The 27,629-nt window shown below is 43.9% G+C and overlaps 1 protein-coding gene across 2 annotated transcripts in view; it reads right to left on the bottom strand.

Moving 5' to 3' along the window:
• Positions 1 to 27,629, bottom strand: part of LOC149306482 (mitotic spindle assembly checkpoint protein MAD1-like) — a 366,682-nt gene that overhangs the window by 154,281 nt on the left and 184,772 nt on the right. For both annotated transcript variants that reach the window (XR_016282433.1, XM_089539539.1), the window contains exon 16: positions 14,781 to 14,988. Coding sequence is in view for 1 of the 2 variants with exons in the window: in XM_089539539.1 (XP_089395665.1) it covers positions 14,781 to 14,988 (208 nt within the window). In the remaining variant the exon portion in view is untranslated. The remainder of the gene's footprint in view (positions 1 to 14,780; positions 14,989 to 27,629) is intronic.

The raw sequence follows: 27,629 nt of genomic DNA, 5'->3' as shown, positions 1-27,629 counted from the left end.
GTCACCCAAAAATTGCCACATGTGAAAAATGGTCCCCTTGACTAAATCAACTGCAAAAAAACTTCTTTTGAGGGGAAAAAATTGGTCTAGAACTTGTGCTATGTTGAACAAAACATATCTGACCCATTTTCTAAGCCACTTATTAAATTAAGCTTGAAGCACTGAAAGTAGGGATTAGCATCTTATAATGCTGTAAACAAAAAAAAAGCCACTCTTCATCAGTAAGAAACTTCAACTATGTCTTTACTTCATTATTCCTGTTTGTAAAATAGCGCCAGATCCAAAAGAGTCCTTTGAACAATAAATGGAAGCATCTCTCTATGTCTCACCATCACTAAGTAAGCAACCAACTTTATTTTCCTTGTTTGTTTGCTTAATCCTGTTCCAAAGCTGGCATCTCTAATTGAAAAGACAGATAAATAATGAAGTCTCCAGCCAAAATTCTAACTCAGAACGGTGAAACTCCCTTTCCCCAAACAGCTGCAAGTTGTCGGCATTCGTGCGCGTATTGGAGGACATCAAATTGCACACACAAAAAGGACTGCAACCCATACATATGCTTACGGAGGTCAAGCCAACTGTCGTGTGGGAGCCGTACAACTTTGTCTCTTGACTTTTCTCTCATTAAAATATCAATCTAATTGTCGGATTTCTGTCGCTTCCCTTGTTTAATATGGAAATCAGTCTCTTGCATCCCACAGCTAGGAGAATGTGTTACTCCGTTTACTTGATTAGGCTGGGAATTGCTGGTCCTCCTGTCACCATGTTTACAGTTTTAGTGACAAATTTTGCATATCAGATCCGCATAATGCCCTGCCGTCACTTTGCCTGTTCAACACAAACGCTTGAAAAGCGGCCCTCCTTGTTTCCGCTTGCCAGGCTGGCGCTCATTTCCTGTAGCAAGGCAAACTTTTAGTTTTGCAGCTCTTCGCAACATTTGATTAAGATCTCATTTAATTGAACAGACAAATTAGCTCCAAAAGCAAATTAGCTCCACAGACGAGCTACCCAGGCGGACACAGAGCGAAATGTTACACTCCAGCAGTTTTACCCCCTTTGCAACAGGATTACTCATCTCAACCTCGAGCACAGCGGGTAGCGCAGGAATTTCCTTCCCGAAATATAAGAGCTACCATGCCAGGGCACACCAAAAGCCCATCTGCCAAAGACTTCTTTTCACATGTTATCCTATGGGCAGAGTCTCAAGCCATGAACCAAAGAGAAAATAGCACAACCCTACCAAAGTGGCATGAGCAAGGAGACATCTCGATTGAATCCTTCTTGGGGTTTCCTTCTTTTATTTGTAACAAACACACTTGTCCCTCCATATTCACAAGGGTTAGGGGCACAAGACCCCCATGAATATGGAAAACCCACAAATAACAAAAACACCATGTTTTTACCCAAGAGGACCTAGGTCCTCCAGTGCAACTCTGTGGTCAACGTCCGACAGACACTGACCATAGAACTGCTCTGGAGGACCCACAAATACCTGGTAATCTCTCTAGGAATCCCTAGGTCTTTCAGGGCAACCTTTAGTTAAAGTTGACCATAGAGTTGCACTGGAGAACCTAGATATTTCTAGAGAGAACATATTAATCAAATCCGCAAATATCAAAGCCACAAATATGGAGGGATGAGTGTATTTGTTAGCTTGTGTGTGTACTACGGGAGGAGGGAAAACCACACACAAAACTGGACATCTGCGCACAAGGGCTATTCTTTAGAGCAGACCTTAATAGTTATATTCAGAATCATTCCGTTTTAAAAAAATCAATTTAATTTCCTTCAAATTAATCACTGGTTTTTACCTAACCTGCTTACAAGTCTCCTCTCGACAACGTAATCGTCACGCCAGAAATGTACAGACTTCACCCAGCCTACAGAGACACTTTGGATTCAACATGTTTTAAGACCATGAGACTAATTTCCAGTCTCTCCAAATGCTGACTTTCGGCTGGGGCCACTTAATGCAAACCAGATTCTGCTCAACTAAGTTACCTGAGAGCCGCAGCCTTGGGGCATTACTGAAGACTGCAAATGCAGACAAATGTCGGCTCCCGCTCAGTGTGTTTAACTGGAAATTGGAAACTGGGGAACTTGGAGATCAAATATGAGCTGAGTGAACTTTTCTGCTGATCAGCAAGGCTGCCATCCTGGAACTTGTCTGTGTCGGTGCCTTCAAATTGCTTGTTGACTTACGGTGACCTCATGAATTTCATAGGGCTTTCTTAGGCAAGGAATCCTCAGAGGTGGCTTTACCAGTTCCTTTCTCTGAAAGATAGCCCACAACACCTGGTATTCCTAGGCACTCCCCCATGCAAGTACTAACCAGGGTTGACCCAGCTTAGCTTCCAAGATCAGATGGTGCCTTATGTAGGTTATGGATAAATGGCACATAGTCAGTAATACCTGGACATTACTCCTTCTTCTTAAAATATCTGTCCTCTCAAAATCCAACTGCCCCCATTTGTTTCCTCAATATTATAAGATACAATCCCTGTCCCCCTAGCTTTACATTCCTCCTCTTATAGGTTTCACTATGCTTGGCTGTTCACCGAGACATGGAGCTTTGATTTCGAGGAGAAACAATGCACTGACAACATGCTGAGCAAAGATCTAAGGCTCTCCCCCAGCCGCCTCCCCTGCTTCCCCATCCACCAAGTGCTCTGCCATCCTGGCAGGCTGGTTTTTCTAATGTCAGGGAATTTGTGTCGGCCTGGATTTGAGACATCAGCACAAGTCTTTCTTCTCATTCCTGCTGATGAATGAAAGAGCATTTTCAATTGTGTACAACCCGGCAGCCCTTATGGCACTTCACACCTAATCAAAGGCCACGGCTGTGATGCAAACTGCTTCAACCGGCAATTCCCAGCACAGTCCCACCGGGTAGAAAGGACAGCTGGGGGATATGTGGTGTGCGACTCTCCTGCAATGGGGAACTGGATGATGGGCGGAGAAGGCGCAAACAACGAGATCCAGGACCCTATCAACAGCACATCCAGGACAGAAGCTGAAAACCAGCACCGACGTTCTGTTTTCAACAAACACAGAACAATTCTAGACTCTGGAAAGAGTTTTGGCAAGTCTGTGGGGAGGCAACAGTTCCTGGCACAGCGCATAGTTTGCATGGTGAAGGCTATAGACGCCAATATAGGCATCTCCAGCTATATAAATGATCTACAGTACAGACTGGGACCAGAAATGCTTGGGACCAGAAGTGTTTTGGATTACTGAGAGTAGGGTTTTTTGGTTTTGAATTTTGGAATACCTGTATTTGCATATACCCAAATAATGAGATAGCAATGGATTCAAACTACAGGAAAAGCAATTCCAGCTCAACATTAGGAAGAACTTCCTGACAGTAAGAGCTGTTTGACAGTGGAATATGACAGTGGAATATGCATGGTGCAGTGTCCTTCTTAGGAGGTTTTAAAACAGAGGCTTGATGGCCATCGGTGGGGGATGCTTTAATTGTGTGTTCCTGCATGGCAGAATGGCCCTTGCAGTCTCTTCCAACTCTATGATTCTATGGTCTTGGAGATGGGACCCAGCCTCATGAGAGGAGGGCCTCTTGTGAAGGGTTTCAGGCTCCTGTGAGATCTCTGGTCTCATAGGAATCCCCAAAACCTGGAAATCTTGAGATGGCAAGCCAATGGCCATCATGAGGGACAGGGTTTTGCTGCCACCAAGCTGAGCATGCTGCTTGATCTGCAGTGGAAATAGCAAGCACCAACAACACTCACAACAGCCCCTTCTCCAGATGTGAGGTATAATGTGAGGGCAGCATGTTCAAACAATACCTGAAAATACAGGATTTTTGGTCTCCTGTTTAATGCTCATATGGGACATTTAATTTCCATAAGGGACATTCCTTACAACAAGGTACATCTGGCACCCCACCGCAATAGACAAGACATCAGGCTGTGATCTGCTGCTAGTAGAAACTACTGCCCACTATTTTCTTACAAAGAATATCTGGCTGGGTGGATTTTGGTTTAAGACACTTAGCATCTTAAGCAAAAATTCAACGTTTGAAACATTCAAGGCCGATTACGGGTACATCTTAATTGTTAAGAAATTGCACATACTTTTGTTTCATACTGGCTGACCATAGGAATTTGAGTTTTATTTTATTTTCAATAGACATTGCCAGACTAATGTCAGTCCATCTCTGTCCTACAGTTACTGTTTGTTAAGAGACAGGGAAGCTGCCAAATCCCCAGCAACTGGGAAGCACAAAATAAGGATCTGTATTTCAGCACGAACAGAAGGGGCTTTCAGGTCCCTTTACTGCTCATTACGTTTCCTCCTCTTGAAGGCAAAAGCGCCTCTGGCTAAGGAGCGATGGATGGCAGCACTTCAGGAGCCCAAAGGGACTGGCATGACAGCTAAGGAGAGCATCTCTCTCTTCCTTCCTTATCTCTTCGAACCCATCACGTTCCCCCAAACACTGGCACACTTTCAACTACCCTCACAGTTTGGGAGCAAGAAACAATAGTTCTCCCTCGATCCCTGGCCTCTTAGGAGGTTTCAGGCACAAAAACATTTAGCGGCCTTGTCCCTGCTTTGCATTAGAGTGAACAATGTGCCAAGATATTTTTGCAGAGCTGTCAGATCTGTATTCTCTTCCTCAACTCCCTGGCACTTCGCAACTCTATTACCCGTTGACCTCCTCAGACACCTGAAACTATGCCCAATATGACTAATCGTACCTAGAACCATAGAACTTTAGAGTCCCATGGGACCACATTGGCCATCTATCCAAGCCCCTGGCATGCAGAAATACATAACTGACACACTCCTGAAAGATGCCCATCCAACCATTGTTTAAAGGCCTCCAAAGAAGGCCTTTAAATCCAAAATCCATGGATACTAAAGTCCCTTTAAATACAAAGGTATAGGGAAAATGGTGTCCCTTATAAAAATGGCAAAATTGAGGTTTGCCTTATGGATTTTACATTTTTGGGGAATATTTTCAAGCCGTGGGTGACTGAATCCCTGGATAACAAATCTATGGATAAGGAGGGATGATTGTACTTGCTAGGATTTCCACCCTGAATATAAGCTGCCTGCAGCAGGGACTTCTCTTTTAAGGTTATATAGGCCTAAAGCAGTGGTTCCCAACCTTTCTAATGCCACGACCCTATAATACAGTTCCTCATGTTGTGGCGACCCCCAACCATACAATTACTTTCATTGCTACATGCAAATATGTGTTTTCCGATGGTCTTAGGCGACCCCTGTGAAAGGGTCGTTTGACCCACAAAGGGGTCCCGACCCACAGGTTGGGAACCACTGGCCTAAAGCAATTAAACTGTGGAGCAAGAAGTTCCCAGTTCAAATCTCACCTCTCTCTCCCGAATTTGCTGGCATAGTTCTGATTTAACAGGAAACCATCGTTTCCCAATATGAGTTGGTGCCGCAGAGGAGCTCACAGATGGTGTGCTTCCTCCCATTTTTCTATTCTAAGAAGAGAAGGTTAAAAGCAAAATGTTTCAAATCAACCCATTCCCCGTTATATCCAAACTCAAGAAACTGTGAGTCATTTTAAGAGTGGTAGGTAATAATGTGAAACCTGTTAGAACTAACCACAGTCTCCATGTTTGGCTGTAATGGGAAAGAGAGGTTTATCCCTACCCCAAAGTACAACATTGCTCCCCGCCGTACATGAATCAGGCCAACCAATAGCCTTAGGGAAGCCACTGTTCTATCATTCTCAGCCTTATATCCGAAATATTGACATAACTATATCGTCTACTGTAAGGGCTGTTGTACTGATGAGACAGGTGATGCATATGATGCACTTAGAACGTCCCCAAAGTACTATATAAAGCTACTGTAAGCACTGTATACAAGGCAAAATACTATATATGAGAGCAGTTGTGGTGTGATTATTTAAGTGAAGACTAGGAACCTGGGAGACCAAGATTTGCATTCTCCCTTGGTCTTGGAAACCCACTGGGTGACCTTGGGCAAGTCAAACTCTCTCAAGCTCCAGAGGAAGGCAAAGGCAAACCTCCTCTGAACAAATCTTGCCAAGAAAACCCCATGATGGGTTTACCTTAAGATTTCTGTAAGGACTAGAAGGCATGCAACAAACTGTGTCAACTGTGACCAGCATTTTGGAGAGAAGACAGAGAAAAAGAAACGCAGGCGGGGGACAAGAAAGTTAGGAGGTTGTTTGCACATTTTTACCTGTTGGGGAGAGGGGAGGTTTAAGGGGCAAACACTGTTAAACGTTGTGCCAATTTTGTTTAATGGTTGGGATGGAAGCTTTGAAGAACTGGCAGGAGACTTCAGAGGCCACAAGAAAGGGATCCAAGAGTCACATTTGGCCTGAGAGCCACATTCTTCCCTCTTCTGCTGCAAATATTAAAGCCCCTGTCTGATTTAGCTCTATCCAGTCGCTCTTTGGTGCAAGGGTTTGAATGCAAACCTAAGTTTGGATCACATCATCTCACTTACTTTCCCACCTTTTGCACTTGTTACGACTTTGACTCCTGCTAATTGTCCCCCCTCACCTCCAATTCTTTTTCTTTGCTAGAAAAGGGCTGTCTGTTTTTCTTATTCGGCGGAGCCACAAAGTCCATTTTCATTTTAATAATTTCAGTCTAACCGTTCCATTTCATACAATGTCCAGAGAGATTAAGACATGATTTTAAACAAAAAATTCCCATACTGTATAAACCCAATCCCAGGAACGGTAAAACTGTGCTGAAACAGAACTTCTATACAGCAACATCTGTGCTTTTAACACAGCAGAATGTGGTGCTTTTCTTTTTAAATATATAAAAGAGCACTACTTCTCATAGAGTCCAGTCACTAATCGCAGAGGAGAAACTACAAGACGCTGTAGAGCTTTTGCCCTTGGTGGGTACCAGGTAGCCTTTGATGGAGGCCAACCATTACAGATCCCTTTGGCCTGGCCCTGTTTATGCGGCTGACTTTTATCAGTAACCTCTGGCTCTCCTGACCGTGGAAGGATGCTAAATTTCCCCTTCGCTGCCTTAATGGAGTCACCCCGATGCCTTGCAAAGCCACGGCCCCTTCACCAAGACGTTGTGTTTCCCCGATCTTCACGCTTTCTTCCGAGAGGTTCCTCCAGCCCTGCTCCTCAGATGCTTAATTCAACTTTGGGTTGTTGCCAGGCAATGAGCGAGACTCTGTTTTACTTTGGAGACGGAAAGATTTCTAACACTTTGGAGCCTGCGCTACACAAAGACGCAGAGGGCTCCCCGGAATGTACTCACAAAGGAGGTGACCTTGGGCCGTATCTATTAAGCTTTGGAGGAGATTTTGCTGCTTTCTCCCCCGCTGATGTTTTCCCAGCAATATCACTACTACTTACCACCATCATCATCATCCCCATTCCCAGAAGGGGTTAGAATGAAAAACAAAAGAATCCGTTAAAAGACAAAAGCAAGCCCTTTATTTAATTTAACTCCTTCTAAGTATCTAAATAGAGCCAGAGTGGTCTAGAAGTTGGACTCTTGGACTCTGGAGAACAGGGTTCGAATCCTCCTTGGCCACGAAATCCACTGGGTGACCTTGGGCAAGTCACACGCTCTCAGCCGGAGATGAAGGCAATGGCAAACCTCCTCTGAACTAATCTTATCAAAACAACCCCATGATAGGTTTGCCATAAGTTGGAAATAACTTGAAGGCATTCACCCACAACAATTATGGAGTAGTGGTTTGAGCGATGGGCTATGACTTTGGAGATCAGGATTCAATCCAAGAGCTGGGGCAGCCAGGGGCTGATAGGCCTTGAAAAACAGTCCCTGAAGCTCATATGCTCCTTGCTATATGGGCGCAGTTCACTGATACGCAGAAGAGCCCAGTGTTTCCCTCAAAGCATGGAATGGAGTAGTGGAGTGGGAGGTCTGTGTGCACCTCACACATTCCCATCCGGCCCGTCTTTCTTCAAGTTTCGCCTGTTACTTGCTCTCTGTGCCTAAGAGATTTGTTTTCAGCAGAGAGAGAAAACTAGATGGAAACCTTGCACTTCGCAGCATCCTAGATACGTACTTACATGGCAAGCAAGAGGGAAACTGAGGTCTAATGAGCCCTCAGGTGCTGTAACCCTGGTCAGTGGTGGTTTAATATTTTTCCTTCCACCTTTTGCACAGAAAGTAGTAGAAGCCAACCATGATCTTTCCTATTGGCATCCCTCCCCTTCGCCACCATGCAACATGGTCCTGTGTGCGCACACGCATACGCTTTTCCTCTCCTTCTCTGGCTCTCTCAACAGCAGAGCATGCGGGCTGGACAGTGACTAATTTTGCTGTCTCCAACTTGTCACTTCAACAAGATTAGATTATTTTAATGTTAATTCATTACCCAATTTAATTCCAATTAATAATCTCCATTACAAGGGCTCATCATGACAGCGATCATAGGGATGTTTTCGGCTGAAGTTCTCTGCAAAACTAAATGACTACTTTCCTGACAAAAACCTTTTGTCTGCTTTCCAAGCAGCAGCTTAAAAAGGAAAAAAGACCCTCTGAGTCTAGTCCATATTCCAAGAGTTGTCTCTGTAGTTATGGAATTGGTTGGCTGCAGAGGTGTAGCTACCAAGGCGGGCAAACTAAATGAGTGCTCTGCCCCCTGAAATGTTCTAGAAGAGTTTATTCCTGATGTTTCATCAGCATGCTGCTGAAGATGCCAGCCACAGATGCTGGCAAAATGTCAGGAATAAACTCTTCTAGAACATGGCCACATAGCCCCAAAAAACCCCACAAAAATCTATGGATGCCGGCCATGAAAGCCTTTGACTTCACATCTCTAACAAAACATTTTCAGACAATTCCATAAGATCTAGGAAGACTCTGCAAGTTTCCCCCAAACACAGAATACCAGCTTCAATTCCACCAAGATGCCCCTGGTATTATCAATACCAGACAGATCTATCTGTTAATCAAGTTTCAAAGGCATATACTCAGCTGGAAGGAGGAACTCCGTATCTGCTGCCATCACCACCTCCAACATGTGAACCTAGTTAGAACGTATAAGACGTTCCATCAGCAAAAGCACATGGCGAGCTTTACAATCTCAAACAGGCAGATATCCCATTAAGCTGAATGCCCAGTACAACTGGTAAACCAATGGGAAAGACTGTGAGGCAAATCGGCGCACGGATAATGTGAGCACTGCCAAGGGTAAGACAGCACGGCAGCATATTCAAGATGGGCACAAATGAAAGCAGCAGCGGCAGTCTCCAAATAGTGCTGCACAGCGGAATGGAAAATTCTAATTTTGGGAGGGAAATCCATATTTTTGACTACATGACCAAAGGCCAGCATGCAGTTGAGTTGGTTGCAAACCAAAGACATGTGTGAACACCCTGCCCTGTGTTTCCTTAGCTACTCAACCAATACGTCGCTCTTAAAGAGGCAAGCTGGCTTACTCCTGTGACTTGCTGAAGTACCTTGGCTCTAGTTAAAGAAAAAAGGATGAAGGTCTCGCTCAGGCATTCTAGCTCTGTAATGTTGGAAGGAGAAAAGTGAGACAATAACGTATTATGCTTGAAGACTCTAAAGATGGAAGAGAGTAGGGGCGAAAATGTCAGATCATTAATGAAAGAAGAATTGGAGGAGTTGAGTGAAGCACCCCTAACCACCACAGATACACCCTCCTTTCCTCTCCCACACAAAGGCACTATGCTGACACCAGGAGAAAGACATGAGTAATATATATATCCAAAGGGGTTGCCTTGCTTTCTCTCCCTGTAATTTCCCCGACAGAAATTAATTGTCTAGATTGATCTGTGGTGCAATAGACCCGCTCACTAGTAACTCAGGAATTCTATAGAGGGTTGTGCCCAAGTAGCTAACAATAACACCACTGCAGCTATTTAAGTTTGCATAGTTTTAAAGTATCAAGATGACATGTGGGAAATTAAACCAGAGTAAAGTTAGACATGTGATAGGAAGGAAAGAAGGAAAGGGTCAAGAGAAGCAGAGGCTCCGAGTTAGAAGGAATGAAGGTAGCAACTGAATGGCAAGAGCTAGGAAGGTGTAGTGGTTTGCGTGTTGGACTACGACTCTGGAGGCCAAGTTTGAATCCCTTGGGTACACTCTCTCAGGCTCAGTGGATGGCAATGGCAAACACCTATGAAAACACTTGCCAAGAAAACGTCACGGTAGTGTCACCTTTGGGTTGCCATAAGTCAGAAATGACTTGAAGGCATGCATCAACAACATCAACTGAACAGAAAGTCCTCTCTTTTCTATCCACATAAACATATTTTTGGAGGACAAAGGAATTTGGGATGACCACTCCATACACAGCAACCTGACTTTTTATCAGCACTGTTTCATGAGTCAAATCTAATAATCTGATCCCAAACTCGGAAGCATTATATCACCTTCTGGTAATGGAGCCACTGCTGCTCTGCCCCATTAAGAAGCCCTGGTCCATTCCATTTTCCCATTGTTGTACCACAAAAGGGGAAAGGATAGGGGAGGAGCGGTGTTCACAAAGCACGCCATTCAAAGTCCTCATTCTCAATAGCCATGTCGTCCATTTTAATGCAGGCAATTACAAAGCAAATGAGGGGGAAGCACCAATGAACCCCGTGGCCAGTTGCCAAAACTGTGATACAGCTTCCACCGGCTGCGCGGAAAGAGATTTAGAGTCCAGCGTAACCTTGGCTTTTAATGGAGTCACATTTAATGAGCTTTAGCACCCACCGTAAAAAAATTCCTTATTGCCTAACCCACAAGTCAGAACCGCCATCAGCGAGTACATGGCGCATTCCCAACCACTGCAAGGTTTTAATAGCGGCCAGCGTATTAGACTCAAAACCCATCAGCACGGCCATCCTTAATATTTCCTTGATTATTTTTTTGTGGCTGTAATTATAACCCATTGAACCTTAAATTTAAAACTGCTATGGATCACAACACGCTTTCTGAGCATCACGAAGCTGGCCAGTGAAATGACATCCATATTGGAAGCTTTACAAGTTGAGATGACAACTCAGGACACAGAATTTGTAGTCCAGCACACCTACTGGGACTGGCTTGTGATTGATTTTTAAGAGCAGCACACATGGTTGCTTCCCCTCCGACAGCTTTCCAAAGCAATACACACATCTATTAAAACAAAACCGTAAAATTAATAGCACCCTTTACTTGTACAACCACGTCTTACCGCATGGAGGTTGACTGACCGGACCTGTCAAGAGTCCAGCTTCCACCAGGTATACAGGTTATTATTCACCCTAAATTTAAATTAGTAACATTTATGTATCAATTCGCTTGCGTACTTACTTATTTACTTACATTTCTTTACCACCCGGTCTCTGGGCAGTTAACAAAACAGAGGTTGCAACCATAAAGTATAAGCACATCATAAAAACGTGTTGTAAAACCGATACAGATTTTTAACAACCGCAGAGTAAAGCTGAAGTAAAATCAACAGCAAAGCACAACAAGATTTTACAAGGATTTTAGCACTAGCGGGGTATATGGGAAAGCAGCAGGGGAGAAGGGATGGGGAGAACTGAGCACATCGCTTCACACCATTTTATTTGCTACATAAGATGCTGCAATTGTAGTATTGACAAATTAATAATTCTGGAGAAGACATCAGTACCTTGATGAGACAAAACACGCATACACACAGCAAGTTTGATCTTAAGTGACACAAAAAACTCGGGGCATGTTTGCATATGTCAACTAAGCTTTGAAATTCTGTAACCATAAGCCTATGTACTCAGAGTAACCTTTACCTGCATGCTGAACCTCTGGTTAGTAAATCATTCTTGCAATATAGACTTGTGCCCCTGGGAATGCTGCAGTGGGGCTATTATAGAGTGGTCAAGTTCAGAAACACCATGTCTGTGGTGGCAGCGTTGGTTCAAGGGTGGCGATAACTTTGGTGCTGCAGTAGGACAAGCCAAGGTCTCCAGAGTCTAGCTAGTAAGTCCAACTGTTCACAGTGACTGGCCAGAGTCCTCTGGAAAGTCCCAAGTGCAAGGAGTGCAAGAGCTGTCACAAACAGAACTGCAGAACTCAATGTGAAGAAAAACCAAAGAAAAGGAGGAGGGAAGCTCTTTGATGTGAGTTCTTCAGACAACTACCCCTCTCCTCTCCAAATATTTGGCAGCGAAAAGTTTTAATGGGATTAGACTGCCCAATGCACAACAAGGCCTGGAGCCAGCTCTCCCAGGGAACGATGGCAAAACAAAACAGTCTGGCATGAGAGAGAAACTCTGAGAGGTCAGGAGGAGCCAGATACATGGCTAAAGGAAGTCTGGAAGAGACGACAATGAATGATGATGAACCAGAAAGCTCAGACTTCAGAGGGAATGGATTCATAAGAGCAGATTACGCTCCAGCGTATCACTGGGACAGCCAAAGGCAATACTTCGCTGCAGCGGTCTCAGTGTGACTGATATGAGACAATAAATGGTCCCCTCCAACATTGGAAGGCCGTTGGCAAAAGTAAACTTTTCATGCCGAATTCTACCATGCTTAGACTGCATGATCTCTCTAGGAGTTTAGGGGAAAGCGTGTTTATGGAAATCTTCCTGTGTGGTGGAGTGGTTTGAGTGTTGGACTAGGAGACCAGGGTTCGAATCCCCACTCAGCTATGGAAACCCATATGGTGGCCTTGGGCAAGTCACAGTCTTTCAGTCGCAAAGGACGGCAATGGGAAACCCTCTCCGATGAAATTTGCCAAGAAAACCCTGTGATAAGAGTCGCCTTAGGGTCACTGTAAGTCAGAAATGACTCGAGGGCAAAAAACAACATGTTTATGGCAAACGTCCTATGTTTGCTTTGATTGTGATTTCCTGCATGGCAGGGGATTGGACTAGATGGCCCTTATGGTCTCTTCCAACTCTACGATTCTATTATTCTATGATTCTATGATTCCCCAAGCCCAACGATTCCCAAACTTTGGTCTTCCATCTGTTTTGGACTTCAAGCCCCAGAAGCCTGAGCAAGTTTAGTCAACAGTCAGGGATTCTGGAAGCTGAAGTCCAAAACATTTGGAGAAGTAAATCTACAGCACTATATAAATAAAGTTTAATTGGGAATTACTGTCCCAGCCTTTCTGCCTGCTCTCTCTCCTTGACTATCCACCATGAAGCATGGAAAACTCCATTTCTTCCTGCTAATATTCAGATTTCTTCTTTTCTCATTTATCAAGTAGCTGGACCTGTGTATAAGATTAAACATAAGCAAGTTAGTGAGCAAAAGTATTTTTTAAAGTACCTTCTGAACAACGGGTTTGATTCCTTTTTCCTCAGATAGATAACTGTGTCGCGGGGGAGAGGTGGCTGGTCTTCTGCTCTGAGTTTCTGACTTAACACAATTTTAAACTCCGCCAAAGAGATTCGCCAAATCTCAGTTTGTAACTAAACCAACAGGGATTGGCGTGCTACGGGTTTCTAGAACTTGCAGCACATTTGCAATCTGCCATCTTCCTCCTTTAAACACTGCAACATGATTGAGTTTACAGGACACCTATCTTTCCACATCAAATATCTCATCTAAGGATAAAGCTCTTTTTCCTTCACCACACTTTGTTGGTTTGAATCCACAATCCCATGTTCCCACTGAAGCAGAGTGATACGGTTATGAAACCTCTTACTACAGATATGCAAATCCACAATATCCACAATAAAGGTACAACAGCCCAAACTGGAAGGAAACAGGAATGCCTAGTAGAACCAAAAGAGAGCATGAGAAAGGCTGAGTCCACACACAGAGATGGGATCCGGTCAGAATCCCTGCCTGCGCTTATTTCGATGTCGTATTTAAAGTTTCAAAGGGAAGATTTGCCACTCCATTGAGCAACACAGCTATTCCAGCAGCGCCTACACTGATGCCCAGATGTTTGTGGAGTCACTGCAGCGGGTCACATGCAGACTTAAGCAAATGCGACGCGGCACTAGCCCACAGTAAATTCAAAGCACAAACAAGCCCCGTGGGTCACGAAGGCATTAAGACATGCTAGACGGAGCACAAGAGTCTCACTTAGCGTGATTTAAAGAGGAACGTTCAGCGATAAATTACAGCGCAACTGACCCAACCACTCTGCTTGTTTGCTTGCTGGCTAAGCACCGGGAGAAGCCATGAAGAGGTTGACTCTGCCCATCTGCTCCAAGAAGAGGTGCCACCTATGCGGCTGACAAAGGCAATGCGTTGGCAAGCCCAGCACAAACTATGTCCAACTGGACAACCGAAGCCACAGCTGCTCAGCTCCAAAGCCAATGATTTAGCCGAGATACAAAAAGGAAAACCTTTTTCTCTCTCTTTCTATGCCCTTTTTATATAATGAAGAGGAAGAGGTTACAACCACAAAGTGATTTATCCTGCTATATGCTTGGTTTGCATGAGCAAGCAGTAGGATGTTCCGGACACATGTGACTATCCCAGTTCATTCATAGCTCACTTTATCAGCCTACCACAAACCCCAGCTTCCAGGGGCTCACAGCTAGATCTGGAGGAAGAGAGTCCCTCGTGTGGAAAGGAAGGTTGTGCAACTTTTCAGACATGTAAAAGACTTTTATGCAATGCCACTCTCACAAAACGCAAGGCCCTTGGCCTCTTGTACTTTCTCACAATCTCCGTCCCTGCCTTCCCAAGTCAGAGGCATCAACTGCAACTTCTCAAGGATAAAGATAATGACATGCTAATGTCATTTTTACAGTTCGACCCCAAGGCCCCGATCCCACTAAAATGTTCTCCATTCAGTACTGGTTCAAACAACAATGGCAGAATGACAAACGTGGAATCAATGAGAGGACAGATGCAAACACAAACCTGCAATTTCTTGGGTCGATTGGAGATTTACAGCTCCCTCAAGTTTTTCTGGGAGCGCTCCTCCTCCTTCCAGGGCTCTGACCACTTCTCTCAAGCGTTCGCACTCTTCCCGCAGTTGCGCCTGCTCCTCAAGGCGCTGTTGCTTGGCCAGGCTGGCTGGGTTCATACTGAAGTGGAGCACTTTGGTTTTAGTGGGATCATGATAGCCCTAGAAGATACATAAATGTCACCAGTTAGGATGGGCAGGGGCAAAGCAAAGGCAGAAGAGAATCCAAGTGATATTCATTTTTCAGTGAGCTTACTATGTAGAAGTTGCTTCTACAAATTGTACTCATGGCATTAAAAAGCTCAGCATAAGACACTGTGGGTCATTTTCCTCAACTAATTTTATCATGGAATAGTTGAACTTATCACACATATTAACAAATTATCCAAACTTAAGTCACTCAGAATAATAATTTGAAGGGGAGAATCTCCAAGTACCAAATGGTTGGGATTTCTCTATAGCATGCAACGTGAAAGAGGGGGACCTTTAAAACTGCAGTGAGACACAGCACCAAACAAATGCAGTACTGCAGTCCTCTGAAATCACGGGACTCCAAATTGTGGCCAATTCATTACTGAATTGTGTCAGCTTTTCCTCACCAAGCTACTAAGAGACATTTCGTGTTGCACTTTTCCCGAGAGGTGAAATATATTTATAGCAGTTTAAGTGATGAGCCAGATCCTAGAATAGCTGATTAATTTCCCATCAATGTGAGACAACAGCGAAGTTAAACTTGTGCCTTCAGAAAAGACAGGCACGCACTTGGCAGAGAACTTTGCATCAACAGAAAGGAGGGGGCATGAAGCAGGCATGACTCCACTTATCTAGAAAGCAAGGCCCAAAGGCATGGGGCCGGCTTGCATCCTGCATTTACACAGCAAAGGTTCCAACCAGTTGGTCCCTTATGTGCGCCATTAGGCGCGCATAGCTGTGGCAGGAGGACAACTTTCTGCATATGGAAGAGTTGCCAGTAGAACGGGAGAGGTGGGCATCAGTAGTAGGAGATCCATTAATATGGAAGGATACATCATCAAATGGTGGTGGTGGTGGGGGGGGGGACCCAAAAGGTATTGGAAAATGTCCAGTTGACCCAAAGGAAAGGAGGTAATCAGGCTTGCCTACAGGTAGAGGAACTGTCCTGACCATTTAAAGATATAGTTGTGTAAAATCAGTAATATAGAATCATAGAATTAGTAGAGACCACAAGGACCATCCATTCTAACCCCATTCACAAGCATAGCACCTCCGACAGATGGTCATCCAGCCTCCAGAGAAGGAGACTCCATCACCATCTGAGGGAATGTGTTCCACTGACAAACAGCTTTTACTGTCAAGAGGTTCTTGAGGTGAGGTGGGATTTCTTTTCCTGTAGTTTGAATCCATTGCTCTTATTCTCTGGAACAGCAGAAAACAAGCTTGCTCCATCCTCAATATGAAACCTCTTCAAGTATTTCAATGGGGTTATCATATCACCCTTTAACCTTCTCATCTCCAGGCTAAACATCTCTAGCTTCCTAAGTCATAAGGAGTGGTTTCTAGACCTTTCACCATTTTGGTCGCCCTCCTTTGAAGATGCTCTAACCTCTCAATATCCTTTTTGAGCTGTGGTGCCCAGAACAGGTGACAGCTTTTATAGATTAACTGAAAGAAAGAAGTTGGCAGCATGAGATTTTGTACTTAAAAGTCGACTTGAGCTCCAAATGCATCTGACGAAGTAGACTGAAGTCTGCGAAAGCTCATGCTGCCAACTTCTTTCTCTCACTTAGTCTCAAAGGTGCTACAAGCTCTCTCTACATACTGTCCTGACCATATTTAAGGTCTCAGAACACCAGTGTCACCCCACTCTGTGTGTTTTCCAAGTAGAACAGTTGACAGGGGATCAGTCAGGCCTCTGCCTAAAAAATCTTGAATGCTCAGTAAAAAAATATCCACAGACTGATGCTCCATCAATGCCTGCCCCAGGCCCTGGTCCACAGAGGCATGCGATGCGGATGTGTTTACTCCATTTACTGCACTTGTCCTGGTAATGGTGATGGCTCTTCTCTTAGCCTCTGTGATTCCCAATAAAGATGGTCAGGTACGGCAGGCAAAGGTGGACTCTAACTCTCCATTGGCATACAAAAAAAGAGCTAAATTAGCTGGTAAGAGCATCACGGAATGGAAAAAAGAAAAGCTCCAGGAGGATATTAGAAGAGGACAGAAGACTGGGAAGCTTCAAAGTGTTTGTTTATGCCAGAAATCTTCTACTTGCTTGATTTATTGTAAGCCTCTATGAGAAAATGCACCCAAAACTCCAAGTCTCCTTTTTAAAGGGAGGGGGTGCTTTGTGTCGCCCACCAAGCAGCTGCTTATACAGCCAGCTTGCTCAATAAACTACAAAAGGAAAGGAAGGAAAAGGGAGAGGAAAATGCACCTGGCTTTATTTTTATTTTATTTTTTTGTTTACCTACAGAGCAAAAAACATTGGGTCAAATCAGCAGCTAAAACTGATGCCCAACGCTTCCCCGGCCGTCGATAAATCCTCCTGCCGAATTTGTATTATGGCCTTATGATTTCACAGTGGTTCCATTTTAAAAGCAAAACTATAAACGTAAAAGGCCATTTTCCATTCCCGAGCAGAGTTTTGCAGAAGACCCCACAGATGCTTGCGCATGAAAGATCTCGCAGCTGTTTTAGTGCCCTCTAGTGACACGCAGCCCGCTGCTCAGACACCGGATTTAAGCGACAGAACAACTATGGGGAAAACCCCACTGGTGACACGGTTCTTGCAAAGGCGTTTAAAAAACTAATATAGAAATGACAACACAAGGCTTAAAATTTCATTCAAGCAGTCAAGGGCCCTGGAATTATCCAGCGGGGGAACAAGTGCATGAAGAAAAGGGAGTTGTCTGGCTGAATGTGATCAGGCTTTACTTGCACAATGTGTTTTATATGCATGTAAGCACACACTATGGCTGTTTGTAGAGGTATCCAGCGACAATACTGCTGTCCCATAAGAACACAATAAAGACAGGACACTACAGCTCAAAACCAAAGAGGAGGCACATCCATGCACTTTTGCCACTTGTGAATTGTTGGAAGCAACGTGAACTGCAGACTGCATGTACCTCTAAGGATCTGCACAGAGCAAGAAGCCAACATTTTTACACATATGCGCACCTCCCCCCCCCCCCAAAAAAGCCACAGATTTCAAGAGCTACAGGCTATGCATTAAGATTTTATTATACCTATTTCATTAGGTTGTGTTACATTTCCTTCCCACTCATGCCTCCATCTGGCTGAAGTGTGGTGACACATTCACTTTGAGAAGAGGGCAAAAATGAAATAAAGCCAAAAGAATTACTAACAGGATGGCCTCTTTATGATGAGATTGTCACAACATTTCAATGTTCGGAGTGATGCATTTGGGGAACTGACTGAAGAACAAGGGTTGCAGAACAGGAGGATCCTGTGGCCCTCCAAATGTTCGGAAGTGCAGCTCCCAGCAGAACTACCTGGAATAGGCAATGCAGTGATGAGGAATGCTGGGAACTCCACTCCAGAAACATCTGGAGGCCTCCATAATTCCCGTCTTGTGGTAGAATGTCCTCATTCTTCTTTTGGATAGGGGTTGAGGAATATATTCCATCTCCTCCAAAACTGGTCATGCTTCAGACAGACTTGCAAAGAGCTAAACTTTGGCTCCTGAGCATTAAATCTACACATCCAATGTGATAATGTAATGAATACTTGAACCTGACACTGTCCTGCACAGAGGCTCAACTTCAGCTGCTATTGTGCAGTGCTGAAACAGAAGGCGCATAACCAAAACTGGACTATTTGCACCTTTATTACCCTGACCTGACTAGCACTTGCCTTGTTTGTTCCTATTTCTGTGCCAAAATCCATTCCCAAAGTGGTGCTGTGGACGTCCTTATCTCTCCCAGCGCATTATAGTCACTTCTTTTCAAGGCAGAGGCATTATAAGAAGGCCTTCTTAGACAGGCAGCCCAGGCCAGGTAACAGAGGAACCCAGGCCATTCTTATGAGGCTGCTCACACTCCATCATTGTTTGGGAAATTGTTCATTTGACATTAAAGACAGGCTCACGCTGGGAAAATATATTGTGATATCCAGCCAATACCTTACGGCTGTAATAGAATCCATCTCATTTTGAATTTCTGGGAGAGATTGTTAAATATATTTTAATGCCAATGTCAGGTGTGCCTCTGAAAGCTTATAGCCCAAGGCCTTCTGGCTAAGGAGAGAGCCTATGCCTTCCATTGTATGCCACCAACTGCAAAGCAAGCGAGCAGCACTTCCACAACAATAAGAGCATTACAAGGAAAAGGGCAACAGAAGCTCAGGCCTCTTTTGAACCGACAGATAATAACAAACTGAACAGGAAAAGCCCAGGTATTTTCAACCCTGCTTCTATTTGATGGTCAGAGATCCTGTCTTCTTAACCCATCAGTCGGCTGGCTTTCTTCTGGCTGACCTGGGCCCACGGCCCTTTTGAAAACAGCATGGAAGCAAGGGAAAAGGAGAAGTGTAAAGCAAAAGATTGCCTCCATCATCATCATCATCATCCCACATATATCCCAAAATTGGGACTCAAAGTATCTTACAATAAAAAGAACTATACAATTAAAAACATACAAAAGTGAGCATTACCATAGAATTAAACTATTACAGTATTCAAACACATCACTCATTAAATGAAGTTCAAAAAGATAAAAGCACTCGAGGTCGGTAATAAAGAGAAAGCATTGGTTGTAACATAAAAGGGGGGGAGCTTTAAATTGGCTGATGGCTTTGCCGATAAATGCACAGAAGGTCAGAATTCAAAATCATAGCTGTGTTGATGAAGTAGACTTGGTCAACAAAAGCTTATGATACCAATTCCTTTCTTATCAGTCTTGAAGGTGCGACAAGATCCCTTTGCACAGAGAAGGTCAACAAGATAAACCCAGACAAACATTTGTTCTAGGTGCGCAAAGGGATCTTGTAGCACCTTTGAGACTAACTGAAAGAAGTTGGAAGCATGAGCTTTCGTAGACTTCAGCCTACTTCCTCAGATGCGTGAAGTCTACGAAAGCTCATGCTACCAACTTCTTCCTTTAGTTAGTCTCAAAGGTGCTACAAGACCCCTTTGCATGCTGATTTTCCAGAGTAACACATCTATGCCTTTCAATTTGTTCTAGATTTGGTTCAGTCTTGTCTTGGGGCATCCCCATCCTTGTAGAATGCCTTGCCAAGGGGCAGGGATGAAGGTCCAACTCTGGATGTTTTTAAATGGGTCTTAAAGACCTAAGTGGCCTAGTCTATTTTAATATGAATGGATGATTGAGGTTTTCCCCCTCTTTAATTTTATACAGTTAACTTTTACTCCTGCTGTTGCTATCAGTAAATAAAATAAACCACACTGAAAATCCAAGAGGGATATAGTCGCATTGGCATTTCCACAGCTGTCCACCTTTTTGCCCAGCGGTACATAAACTCCGCCGTATCTTTCTAGGCATCCTCTTAAATGAACACAAAAGAGCTCTTTACCAACTGCTCCAGGACATATGTAAGCCCTCCTGGCTGGATAACTAAGCTACACCAGGCCTTGAGAACTACATAGTCTCTGAATGACTAACTATTCCCTCGGGTCAACAGCAACTTTTAATATTTCATCCGTCAATTCCAGTGAAGAGAAGGAGGAGAGGTGATAACATGGCCTCCGCTGTTGTTCTTACGCAAGAATTGATACAGGAAACCAGATAAAGCAAAAGAAAATGACAATTTCTGTGACTACAGTAATAGAAATTTGCACTTGGTTCAAATGATACTGGCTGTAATAGTAATCCTAAACCACATCGGCGCAACAGGATGATACATGCTGGTAATAAAAGGCAGCAGGGTTTAATGGGAGGGGAAAACAAAACAAAACAGAATAACAGCATCACATCAGTGCTATTTGCAAGTATGAGATGAAACTCCGATGGAAATGTCCCTTCCCTTGTTGACACAGTCTCTTTGCGGAAGCAACCAGAGTAGGTGGTCTATCTGAAGTGAAATGTATTCTGGTTCCATGCAAAATATATTCTGTCATCTCCAAGCAGCTGTGAAATGTAGAGAGACAACTGGAGAACAGTTTTCGAGAAATGAAGCGAAAGAAAAGAGCCTAACAGATCTATAACCACCTGATAGGAAGGCTAGTAAAGGATACGATTTTGACAATTTGGCAATCGAATTGGGGAGTGAGACTTTTCTGCAGCAGCACATTATGCAGGGCATGCTGGAACTGAAGAGCTAAGCTAGTATTTCCCTGCTGTGTGTGTTTATGGGTTCCACTCCAGGAGAAAAGTGGCATACAAATTAAATAAATACATATATACATGCTCCCTAAAACTCTTCTCCTGATGAAATTTAAACCACCGGCTTCTTAAGGAAAGGTTAGGTTGAAGAATAAAGCTTCTTCATTGTTTTTTTAATCTCTATTTTAAGCTGTGCCTGTTGTGTTTACATGTATTGTAATCCATGTGAGGCTTCTGGGATCAAACAGGCTAAGAAGTCTGATCAGTCAAAAAGACATCTTTGCAAACAATGGGCCCAAGTTAAATATCCCCCACTGAACTCTATGGGGTTGAAGAGTTTCGACTTCAGGCCTACAGTCATATACTTTGTAGGCATTTTTAGTTCTGGAACCATTTTTACAGGACGGTTCAAAAGCGCTACCTCTCCAAGCATTCTTTAAAGACACACAAAAGAGAAAAGTGGAAATGAACAGCAACCACCATGGCCGATGCGATTTTGATCCTCCAGTCTGTCACCTCTCAGTCGGGAGCATTTATTGCCTTGTAGAGCATCCAAGCTTTTTGCATTGTGCTGGTTCTGTCTGGCAAAAGCGTGCTCTTCAGAAAACACTGCCGCACCTTTAAAATGGTGTGTAAGGATTTGCTCTCCCTTTGTGGTTCTCTTGGCAATGTTAGGGTTTAGTCCTACAATGTTCAGGAGATGGAGGGACTCATTCCTTCACTCAATGTGTGGCAACGACAAAGGCAGGCTAATCCTCTCTCCCCAAAACATGGCATGAATGGAACTGCTGCCTTCTTCATTTTGCTTCTTTGCTCAGGCTTGTTACAGTGATTAGAGGAAAGCCCTAAACTAAACGGCATCCAAACAGTCCCCGCAGGACGCGGCGTACAAAAGGCAAACATGCTGACCAAACGCCCAACTCCCTCTGTTGTGGCAGATAACCAGCCCCAAGGGAACACTAAAAGCCCTCTGAACAAACTGTGCTCACGCAGCAATGGCTTGCAAAGACAAGGCTAAGCAAGCAAACCGAACAACCAGCGAACACGCCACCTGCTCCGCGCGGCTGGGACAGAATAAGGGAACATCCTTGGAATGAGATCCTTGCCAATGCGATTTCCACCCCCTTTGCCTTTCTCTCCCAGATCTATTCCATGTTATTTCCAGAAACCAAAAAACTCCCATGACTAGCCAAGTCGAGATGTACACCGAAGGATACGGTCCAGGTAGCAAGCTGGAAGAGTGACGGAAGGGACAAGATCTTTGGGAGAAATTTCATCCTAAAGCAATATCCCCTATTCCTGGGACTAGGAAGAAGCCTTCAGAAAGGAGAATGCATACAGACAGCGTATCGGTGTGACTGGATTTTCCCAGGGAAAACCCAAGAGTTCCTTCTAAAATCTTTCTCCCCCGCCCCCCCACCAATCTCTGCAGCAAATAATAATAATAATAATAATAATTATTATTATTATTATTATTATTATTATTATTTCTACCCCATCTCTCCAACAAGATCAAGGATCCATACAATACACTACAATAAATCCCATCATCCCCTCCCTCCTTGCACAGCAGGGGTGGCAAAGTGTGACTCCTGGGCCACATGCAACCCCTGGACCCCATTTCTGTGGTGCCTGAAGTCCCCCGCCAGCCCGCAAAGCATATAACTCCACCCTTAATTTAAAAAACAAGAACAAATTTGTCCTCAAAACATGCAGAATGTCTCCAAACACATGACAGTAACCCAACCCCACAAGCAGTACCTGTCAAAAATACTCCGTTTTTCTTTGCAGTCCGTTACAAATTGGCGACAGGCAACAATGCAATGAAAGTTCCTGCAGCCATTTTGAGAAGCACAACAGAGGATAATGAGCTTGGGCTTGCTGTGAGGGCATCCAACCCAGAATGGGTGACAGAGGGTATGCAACTGGTCCCTAGCCACCATACAATTGTCCAACCCTGATCTATACTCTTTGAGAACTAAGCTACAGTTAATAACTGAGCTCCCCAACAGACCAGAGCGTTGAACAAGATAATGGAGTACACCAAGTACCACTACACAGTAGTAAAGAACAAGTGGGAACACTACAGAGGTACCAGACATCCTCAGCATGCAAGCAGAGACAATGCCTGCTGGAAACTCAACTAACTCTCCATGGAACAAGGTTGAGCAAGGTGCTCCGTAGAATATGGGATATGTAACCTGGAATGCTTCACACTGAAATCTAAAATGGGAAAGTGCTTAGGAGGAGGATGGAGTCCTAACATTGAAACGTATTCTCAAACGAATGCCATCTTCCAGGGCACAGATAGGAATTATCACACCCATCAGATGTTACGCAAAGGGATCTTGTAGCACCTTCGAGACTGAGAGAAAGAAGTTGGTAGCAGATGCATTCGTTGACTTAAGTTCACTCCATCAGACTCATGGAGTGAAGTGACTAGAAACAGGCTCTTATAGTTATGAACGAGCAATGAATATCTGTATTCTTTCCATGTTATTTGTTCCTCCGATCTCAAAGTTTCTGTTAAAGACGTAATGTTCAGGACCACAACAGAGGTATGTCTGCTTTTTATTTTCGGAGGTTACGTCTCATTTGTTATATTAACGTATGATGTCTTGTACAAGTTCTTGTAAGAACCCTTTGGAAAACATACTTTGTACTTATGGTATGTCAATATTTGTAATTCCCCCCGCCCTTAAAGTACAAGCTTAAATTGGTTTTATCCCAAGGGGATGACCCTATTGATTATGAAAACTCTATAACATCTACCATGAAATTGTTTTTTCCCTCCTCCGTAACATTTGGGATATGCTACACACGGAGGCCATGCAAGTTATTAGAGTTCCTTATTTGTCCCCAAATATCAGAAAGCGTTTACTGTAATTCCTTTTAACTTTCTCCCCTCGGCGATTTTGGAAGAAAGATTTAAAGGCACTAGATATGCAAACTGTATGTCCATGTAGAAGTAAAGTGTTATGACCATAGGAACCATGTAACTGTTGTATAACTTTTCCAGACATGAAACAATCTGGTTTTTCCTCCAATTGTTCCCTTCCGAGGAAAGTTTGTAGGCCTGGAATCCATTTCTGGAATGGAACAGTTTGGGGACTATAAATATATAGATCTACTCCCCAGCTGTTCTCACAAATCTTACCATGTAGCTAGGCATGAAAAAGGCCTTCTGAATGACAGGTGACTTGGAGATGTTCACACACACACAAATGTCAGAGACAGGTGAACTTAGGAGGGCAACTGAGGAGTCTCCGTCGGCCACAAGTTCCCCATCCGTGCCCTAAATAACCCGCCTTTTATTCTTCTGTTACCTCCAAACCAGAGCCTTAACCACTCCAACAAACTCCCAGTGGTGCCACATAATTCTTCCTTTCATGTTGGACTTAATTTTGACTTTCCTCCACAAAGCTCATTTCTGGAATTAATCCCAAGGGGATTTTCAAGTGGAGATCCCGAGAGAGAAAAGTCGCACAAATCCAGCAAGCTAGCCTGGAACCCTTATTATTCAAACATGAAGAAGAGAATTACATTGCTGTATGGGGTACAGAGGCCCCCTCTTTTGAAAAGATGCGTCTCCGAAAGGAAAGGAAAACTTTGGCGTAATGAGCTTTACTGCTTAATACGCCTAATTACAATAGTGGGTTTAAAAAAGTAAAATAAAACCTTGGCTTATCAAATTGATAAAATATTGTATTAGGAATATTGGAAGGAAAAATCAGCGAGATGAAAACTGACGCCTGAAATGTCTAGTCCACTACGATGAAACCAGTATTTGTCAGTTAAGATGGTCTAGTGGTTCCTAACTTTTGGTCCTCCATTTGCTTTTGACTTCAAATTGGCCAAGTCAGGAATTATGGGAGCTGAAGTCCATATCATCTGGTTGTCCAAAGGTTGGAAACCACTGGTCAAGAGGGATCTCAATTCAGACCAAGATGACTCCTCTTCTTGGCCATGTGGGGACCAGGGACAAAGGGAAAGAAAAGGCAGCTATGAACTCAATTAGCAATGAGTCCAAAATATCTAGAAGGTACTAGTTGTCTGCATTACAGAAATCCATTCCCATGCACTAGGCTCTGCAAGCAATAGTGTTAACAAATGTTTTCAACATCATTGCTGAAAGGACAAGACAAGGCTTTGGGGTTGGCAAAGGTGGTCAGCAAAGGGCACATTTCAGCATTATATGGGGATTTAGAGTGGACTGGCCCTCCATTGTAAACGTCCATCTCTCTGAGATTATCCTCTTGTAATGAAACTGTTATCAGCATCTAGACAGGTGTAAATGATGAGCTGCCAGGGGATTATCAGCTCCCACTCCTCTGCTGTCCGTTGCTGGAGGAGGTAGAATCAAGAGATAGTCCAACGGCCACATCCCTGGCAGAAGAATCAAGGCTTTGCCTTCCTTTTTCAACACTTTCCTCCATTATAATTCCAACTATGAATTTTAGAAACTAGGGACAGAAAGAGGTAAAAGACAGCTCAACTTAGCAATGGGTTTAATGCATAACAGGAGAAACTGCTTAAACCAGGGATCTCTCAACTTATTTGGAATGTAATTCTACTTCTAGCTGGCTTCTTCCTTTGGATTCCTGAGAATGGCTTACAAGGGCTACTGGACAAATGCCCATCCAGGCCTTGACCAGGCTAAGACCCAGTTAGCTCTAACAAAGTAAGGGGGTATCTTGCACCCTGTTGTTCTCTGACCCATATAGTGCTACCCATGCAGAGCAGTACAGCATCCGAATTTCCTTATCAGGAGGAGCTTCTTCTTCTTCCTTTTACTTTCTGAGCACTGAGGCTTTTGGCAGACTTGGGATTAGCACACACTGGAAAGGTCCCAAACTGTGAGAATAGGGCTGTCACCCAGCAGCTTGCTATGCATGCAAACAGCCTTCGACTGAAAGAGTCAGCAATGCAAGGAGAATTAAAAAGCACAGTTAAACAGCCCCAAATCCTCATGCATATTTATAAGCCGCACAGCAACGAGGCTAAATCAATACTCCTTCCTTCACTCGCTGCATACAGCTCGGGAAAGTAAGATCCAGTAATACACTCTTGTGGTTCTTTTTTAAGCGAGACCCCGGGAAAGCAGTCCTTAATAAGGGTTGTGTATGTGTCTGTATCCATATCCATTGCTCTATGGATGGCAGAGGAGGAGAACAGAAAAAGGTTTAAAGCCATCTTGAAGACAGGCAAGCTGCCTAAATCTTCCTTGTTCTGTTCATCTTCTCCGAGAAACGTACGTACCTTAACTAAGGCCTGATTTAAATGTTACGGTGATGTGGATGCCAAGGAAAATGTTTCAGCATTGAATATCCTTTTCACAACAGTTGTAGCACTTGTAGACTCGGTCAGCACAATGATCTGATCAACAAGGTGTCTAGGTGTCTATTCTAGGTGTCTAAAACTGTCCCCTGGAGATACTTAGTGACTTTTCAAATCCCCCCCGGCTTCTCCCTTATGCTACGCAGTGCTTCTCAATTATTTTCTGTCATGCCCCCCCCAGGAAGAAGAAAACATTTTGCGCCCCCCGCGCGACTGTAAATAGTATCATTTGTCTATAAAATTGTTATAAGTACACCTCTGCATAACACTGTATCCTGAGCCTCGTGCCCCCCTTTACGGAGCCTTGTGCCCCCCCGGGGGGCCCGCCCCACTATTTGAGAAGCACTGTGCTACAGGAACATTGTCGTTGTTGTGTGCATTCACATAATTTCTGATTTAGGGTGATCCCAGGGCAAGCCTATCATAGGGTTTTCTTGGCTGAATTTGTTCAGACGGTACCTTTGTGTTCCTCAGAGGCTGGGAGTGTGACTTATTCATGGTCACCTAGTGGGTTTCCAAACACTGTGGGGATTCGAATGCTGGTCTTACAGTGTCTTAGTCCAACATTCAAACCACGCTGGTCCTCATACGGACTTTCCTCAATGCCGTATTTACACCTCAGACAGAAATGGAAGGAAGACTTTTTGTCCCTCTGGATGTTCTGGACTACAATACTCACCAGCTGTGGCTCTTGGAGATGACTTCAAAACATGTGAAAGACCAAGCATTGCCCATCCCACTCTTGGACACAACAATATCACCGAATGGAGTCAGACCCAGCTTCACTCTGTCCAGGTCCTGCCCCACACTAGAGAAACATGGCCATCAATCACTGCAGAGGGGCTTTATCCTCCATAATCCCCCTTTCATGCAAAAGAAATCAACCTATTGCTCTCTTAGTGGTCTGGACTATAATCCTCATATCTCCTGATGGGCTTATATGGGCTTCAGTCTAAAACATCTGCAGGATATGAGGTTGTCTATCCCCTGGTCAGAGAATATCACAATACAAAATTGAATTTTCAGACTCAAAGGCATTTGCTTCAGCTTCCAATTTCAGCTTCACATTTTTCTGCTACACCGATGCAGTGAACTACAGGGAAACGCTTCTCTAAGTATACAGCTTTTGGATTGTAACATTTAAACGCTACCAAAACACCAAAGGTTATGTTCCTCCTTTATATG

This window comes from Sceloporus occidentalis, unplaced genomic scaffold, assembly GCF_023333645.1.
Source record: "Sceloporus occidentalis isolate IW3139 unplaced genomic scaffold, rSceOcc1.0.p SCAF_10, whole genome shotgun sequence".
Lineage (NCBI taxonomy): Eukaryota > Metazoa > Chordata > Lepidosauria > Squamata > Phrynosomatidae > Sceloporus > Sceloporus occidentalis.
Note: the sequence above shows the minus strand (reverse complement) of the source record. Positions and strands in the feature narration are given on the sequence as shown.